General features: G+C 38.4%; 1 protein-coding gene across 1 annotated transcript; it reads left to right on the top strand.

The window, feature by feature from the left end:
• The first annotated feature begins 882 nt into the window (after positions 1-882).
• LOC126757663 (uncharacterized) lies at positions 883-2,067 on the top strand. Its single transcript, XM_050471750.1, has 3 exons — positions 883-1,118; positions 1,210-1,388; positions 1,465-2,067. Exons 1-3 carry the CDS (start codon positions 1,055-1,057, stop codon positions 1,741-1,743), a joined length of 522 nt encoding a protein of 173 aa, XP_050327707.1. The 5' UTR covers positions 883-1,054; the 3' UTR covers positions 1,744-2,067.
• Positions 2,068-6,806: the final 4,739 nt, after the last annotated feature.

Genomic DNA, 6,806 nt, shown 5'->3' on the forward strand with positions numbered 1-6,806 from the left:
TTTGGAGCCAATTGGAGATTCCAAGTGTTGTCTGATCCTTCTCCACCTAGTATTTCCAACAGAGTGGAGGTCTTCCTCTTCCTCTGCTTCGAATACTCTCAGAGCTGGAGTGTTTTCACTCATTCTAACGACATGATCTAGCCAGCGTAGGCGCTGTCTTTTAGACCATAAATCTTTCTCTCGAAAACTCGTAACGCCGACTCATGAAATGTTGTCATCGTCCATGCCTCTGCACCATATAGCAAAACGGGTATAATGAGTGACTGTAGGGTTTTGTCTTTGTTCGTTGGGAGTCAGCTTTACTTTTCAATTGCCTACGCAGTCCAAAGTAGCACCAGTTTTCAAGAGTTATTCTGCTTTGGAGTACGAGGCTGACATAGTTGTTGGTGATAATACTGATTCCATGATAGAAAATATCTACAACTTCGAAGTTATGACTGTCAGCAATGACGTGGGAGCTAAGTCGCGAGTGCGACGACTTTTTTTGATAACAGGAGATAATTCGGTTTGCCCTCGTTCACTGCCAGACCCATTTGCTCGCTTCCTTATCAAGTCTGGAGAAAGCAGAACTTACGGCGCGGATGTTAAGACCAATGATGCCAATATCATCGGCGTACGCAGCACTTCGTTTATTCAGTATTTTATATTCGGGCCAAAAGAAAAAGGAACTTCCAGTATTTTACCCTTATATAGCAATATTCCCTTGCTAAACCTAATTCATTAAAGTCCTGTCAGAATTATGAAATACTCCTAATGAGCTTCTTGTGAAAATTACTACGTTTTTCAAATTTCCGTTAAGAACACATCTCACTTAGTCACTGAGTCCTTAGTGCGCATGTCCTTCATACATTTCCACTTCTCATGACATTCGCTGGCTTCGTTCTTTCTGCCTCATACCAAATATGGTTGAGCTTGTTAATACAAGTGTAAATAATACAAAAGCTAAAACTGAAACTGTTTCAGAGAATTTTCACAGAAAATTTCAAGTGAAAAGTGATTAGACGATAAATCAAATTTGAAACATATCTCCAGCATCTTATGCAATCGTTTAGAGATGTCGCACAAACAGAAAATAGCAATATACATGCTTTGGCTGGCATTGGGAGCGATGCAATCAGGTAAGCGTGCAGTTGGCTGCAAGTAGAAAAAATCAATATTTAAACACATAACGGGAAATATGAATATTTTGCCACTTTTTACTACACACAGCTGATGGACAATCGATTTCGAATACGGTGCATCGTACGCAAGCTGCCACGGAGCGCGTTAATGATCTCTCCTGCTACGAATGTGATACGATGGACCATGGCGAGGCGTGTGTGGACGTCATGACGCGCAATCTAACCAATTTCATACGCAAATGCAAGGGTGAGGAGTTCATTTGTATGGTGAGTGCGGAGCGGCATGGGTGATTACCAAGCAAATTTGGGCATTAATGTACAATATTTTTTGTTTTGATTGCAGGTGAAGCGCTTCTCATACACAACCAGCACGGAGAACTCCACCAGCGCACCGAAAATGTGGTCGCTGGATCGACGCTGCGCTGTGACCTGCGAGTCCGGCTGCATCGTGATCGGTGAGCGAACGAAGCTGTACGCTTGCACCTCGTGCTGTGAAAAGTCGCTCTGTAATACGGGACGCGGACGGGCCGTGAGCACTTTCCAGCGCGTCGAAACGGGCATTGGCACATACTGGTGTGCCGCAATGGTGGCAACATTGTTGCAGCGACTACTGGAAATCTGAAGCTTAGCATAAAAAGAGAAAGACAGATGAAGACGAATAGCGGGAAGTAGGCAGTTTTAGTGCAGCAGCGGTTGTGGCAGAAGAATTAATGCAGCAGCTGACATTAAAGCAGCAGATTATATGCTCAAATGATGGCTCTACAAGCAACTCTCCTATAAGCGCCAAAAACTTAAACTATTTAGCAAATGTATACTCATTATGAGGTAGTTGAAAACTTTTTCCTGTTCAAGTCAGCCAAATACATACTTTTGTGATACCAAAAAGCATAATTAATAAAACTAATTAAGATACTAATTAAAGTTCAGTGTTGAAATTCCATACTAATGTTTGTGTGTTCTCATATTATGTCTTAAGGTAGACCACACGTAAGTGTAGTTCCGTTAATGACTCCCACTTCGCCACTTGTTTGGACCGTTTAACTCGGCCTAGGCCATTAATAAAATTCTTAATTAAAGCAACAAACGTCAAGTTTAAGGGTGCAAACCGACTTTAGACACCAACCCTGCCGCCTAATGCAGTCCAAATATAAATTGCCTCAAATGCTTTCGAAAATGTTTTACCAAACTAAACTCCAAACCTCACTCTCTTCGCGGCGACTTGTGAGAATTTGACGCATGCATGCAATTTCCGTTGCTTGGGCCGCTGTTTGTCCCAACACGCTCCTTACTTATATTTACAGCAATATGTGTATGCAACCACTTTCTCTCTCTTCATAAATTTATCTTTGTATATTATTTATTATGCATGCACACATACTTATGCATGTGTTTGGTGTGAGTTATTTCCGGTTTGTCGCAAATTGTGTGGACTTTTTATTAGCTACACAAAATTGTGGCAGGCGACATGTTTATAATGGGTACTGCCAATCAACTCCCCTAATATTGAAAATTCCTGCATTGGTCTGCATGTGCATGTACATATGTATGTGTGTGCGCTAATATGCATGTACTTGGCTTTGGTATGTTATGCTCGCCGAGTTTGTAAGCTGAAGGGTTGACTGGTGTTGCATACATTTGGGCGATTAAACAAAAGCATATGCAAATCCATACAAAGGCATAAGAAGTGGTTCGAAAAAACAAAGAGTTAAATGTGGAAAAATAAAATAAATATATAAATAATAATAATGCAATATTGTACTTTTTTGTTACATAAATATATACTTAATAATAATTTAACGAAGTTGCGCTCTTTGATGATTATTTTCATTAATATTAAAAGAAAAACAAAATACGCAAGCCCCATTTTGATATCATTTTTATTAAAGGGTACCTTAGGTAAAAAACAGCCTTTTTTCTATATCTTTTTCTCATGCGACAAATCGCAAAAATCGGAATATTTTATTAGAATTTTTTATCATTACTAACATACACTACTATAAAAGAAATTTTGAAATTTTTCGAAAAACATATTTTAAACTCGGCCATTGCGACGCCATTTCCGATGACCCCTCGGAAAAAGATGCGCTTATGCGTTGGCTGGATAACTCCTTAAAGGGTCATCTAAAGTGAAAAAATAAGTGTTTTAGTTAAAACATTAACTTAAAACTTAAAAGAAGAAAAAAACTGGAAATTGGATTTTTGGCAGACATTTATCAAAAAAAAAAAACGAAAATTTCAGTGCAAATTTCGGGACATTTTTTTTCAAATAGTTGTGTTTGAAAAAAAATCCTATGTAAAATTTCATGAAGAACGGTTGAGCAATTCTCGAGAAATTTTGCCAACCAACTTCAAAAACACATTTTCGAGAAAGACGCGTTTTAAGATTTGAGTGACAATAAAAGTGGGACACTAGTGCACAAGTTCTCAAGGCTGTATCTACGAAACTATTACTCGGATCAACTTGAAAATTTAGGACAATATTCTAGAGGTATTGTAGAATTTAATAAGATAATAAAAAAATGTATTTCTTGCAACCCGTAAGCCCATTAACCTCTTAAAGCATTCTGAATATAGTAAAAACATCAGCACATCCAATTTTACTTTCAGCCTTTAAGTGTAAAATTTAAAATTTCTCATAGTTCTACTATCTTTTATCGGCAATCAATAGATCGAGGCATAGCTCAATCAACCTGAAATAAAATAAAATATTAATTTCAAATATAGTGTAAATGAAATTAAATTAAAAAATTTAAAAATATTATTTTTTCATTGCATGTTAGTCTCTTACATTTCGCGCTCATTTTGTAAAGCTCCCTATCCTTCAATTGATTTATCTCTAGCTGAATGTGTTTTGTTTTTAATTTTTAATATTTTTGATTAATAACATGTCATTAACTTATTTCGAAATAAAAAATTTCTATACCGGAAAAAGTACCGCTATAAAGTGTAGTCAAATATGCGCAATACTTGAAAATTTTGAGTGGTAAGGTTTGTGTGGCCACGAGTATAGCTAATAAGTGCTTTCCGAACGTGATTGGTCCTCTGATAGCTGGTCCGTCTGTAGACATAAAAAAGAGAATAGTACCAAAAGCATCACAATGTGGCAGCAGCGGTGGCAAATTTCAAGCAAAAGGCGGTGAACCCACAGACTAATCCCGAACAGCTATTCGTGGATAGATAGACAAGATAGGGACCTCGACTTCCACCTAACCTAAATACCGAGTGGACATCGCGATCTTAGTCTGTACTGTCCGACGTGTACAGTGTGTTTAGAGGACTCTGAGCACGTATTATTTCCAAGAAAATTTAAAAACTTCACTTGGTGGTAGTTTTTGGGTGAAAAAGTTTGACAGCACTCATGTGTCCGTCCTCTGGTAAATGGAATGTTGTCAGCAAAGCGTTAGCTCTAACTCTGACTAAACTAAGACATATATAGTATATTAGTCGTCATTCAGTCCGTATGATAGATGAGACTTAAAGTATTATATTTTTCTCTCCCATGCAGTAGATATATGAGTTGGGAGTAGGTTAGGTTTATCTGTTTAAAATCCCGCCCTCCGCCTTTCGTTGCTTTCTCCTACTATCGAAAAAAAAAATCTTCAAATTTTTTGACCGCCCAGGACTTTCTGACTTTTGTCTTTGCCAATGCACGAAGATCTATGAAATGCTCGCTGAATCTATTTCATGAAACGCTCAAGAGTTATCACCAACGATTTTCTAAGCCTCAAATTATTTAGAGTATTTTACAAGATATTCCGTTATTTTAAATATTTGCAAGGACCTCTTCAACGTTTAATGTTTTAAATGGAGATACAACTTATATCTTCCCAGAACTACGTAGATTGTACAAAGTTTACAATTAACATGCAGCACCCTCTTTACTTTTCGAACCACCCAAACTACTGAACTTCTACACACACACACACACATGCATCCATGTATGTGTGTGTTGAATTGAAATATTTCTCTTTCTGGAAAGTAAATTAGATTCGTGTTTTAAGACGTTATCGACAACATCTTGTTGGCTGGTCAAATCTATGGCCACATATTGGGTTCTTAGAACACAAATACCGTATTGTTATTGTTGCACAGCCTTAACTTTCGCTTGAGAGTGTTCGCATTCACTTTAAACTAAGCACCCGAAGAACAACAGGCAATTGAAAATGCAATAAAATACCAGAGAACACTTGCAATGGCAAAAACAATAAAAACAATGTGGGGTTGAATATGTTGCACCATATGTTGCATATACGAGTATGCAGGGCCTGTGTGGCAAGTGGCATGTCTTTGTTAATCCCGAAAATTACAAACCAATTTACAATGTGCTTATATTCCATTACACCAAAACAAGTGCATGCTTAGACACACTTACACACATTCAAGCGCACTCACACATATCTACTCATACATCCATATATAAATTGTAAAGACAAACAGAGGCGTTTGTTTGCCTCGCTTGCCACATAAGTAATTGCAATGGCCCGCACGGTGGAAGGGAAAGCAAGCCATGGCGCACTCAATGGACGGACGAGGGCGACACTATGTGTGGATAACAATCAAGGGCCAAAGGAGTGTCAGCTTTGTTTGAGAATGTTCGCATACATACACACATACTCACATATATTCTACAGGCACAGCACATATGAAGATCGTAAACTTTGTGGCAGAGGGCAGGGCCATGTAAGAGGGGTTCAGTCGCATAAAGTGCAAGTGTTCAATTTGTGTGCATGCGTGTGTGTGCTGCCGCAAACACCCACATTTATAGTTGCATATGTACATATGTATGTATGTGCTGCCATACAAATTTGCTCTTGTGGCTTAAGAAAATCTCAGCCAAGGAAATGAAGAAATATAAAAGTAGTAACAACTCCACATAAAGCGAGAACGTAAACAAAAATGGGGAAGAACTAAATGAAAAGTAAATGAAAAACAACACAAATTCGTGGAATAACAAAGGGTAGTCAATACTCGTCGTTGCGTTCGCATCTCACCCCCTCTGCCACAGAGGACAGTAAATTTTTTCGCCACACGCTAATCGTCCTGCCACACTACCGCTACGTCACGGATGTCTGCCAACCCCTCACTTCGGGTCTTAGGGTATGTTGAGGGAGAATCAACTGCATGCGCGGCAAGCGACTGAAACACTGCCAGAGTGATTTCTTAGATAATAAAATTTTATTGTCTTCGACATCGTAAAATACATGTTGAGTACGAATTGTAACGGCACATTGGGCGAGTTGGCGAGTTGAAGCTCGTCGATACTAGAAAAGCCAGTGAGTCAGTGCTGATGGAATATGACGTGTCATATGGGGTCGACGGCGCGCGGTCCGTTCATGACCACACAAAAGTATTTTTTATGGCGGGTTTATGCATGTCACACACACCTACGTATGTATAGGTATATGATTGTCCAATATGGTGCATTTTTGTGATTAAGCGAAGCGTTGATGTGTCGACAATGAGGTGTTTACGATTTTGAAGGCACCTAAGTAATTACTCTCCTATCGCGCAAGTAATTGGTTAATCAGGGACAAAAGAACATTTTTTGAGTTAAGGTTAACAAAAAAAAATATTTTAGAAAATAACACTGTTGAGTGTTAGGATGCAGTTTTCATATTGTGGTAGACATTGTGTTTTTATTTGAAAAAGTTCGCAAAGGAGAAAATATGCTACTTTTATAAAAAT

Source organism: Bactrocera neohumeralis, chromosome 4 (genome assembly GCF_024586455.1).
Source record: "Bactrocera neohumeralis isolate Rockhampton chromosome 4, APGP_CSIRO_Bneo_wtdbg2-racon-allhic-juicebox.fasta_v2, whole genome shotgun sequence".
Lineage (NCBI taxonomy): Eukaryota > Metazoa > Arthropoda > Insecta > Diptera > Tephritidae > Bactrocera > Bactrocera neohumeralis.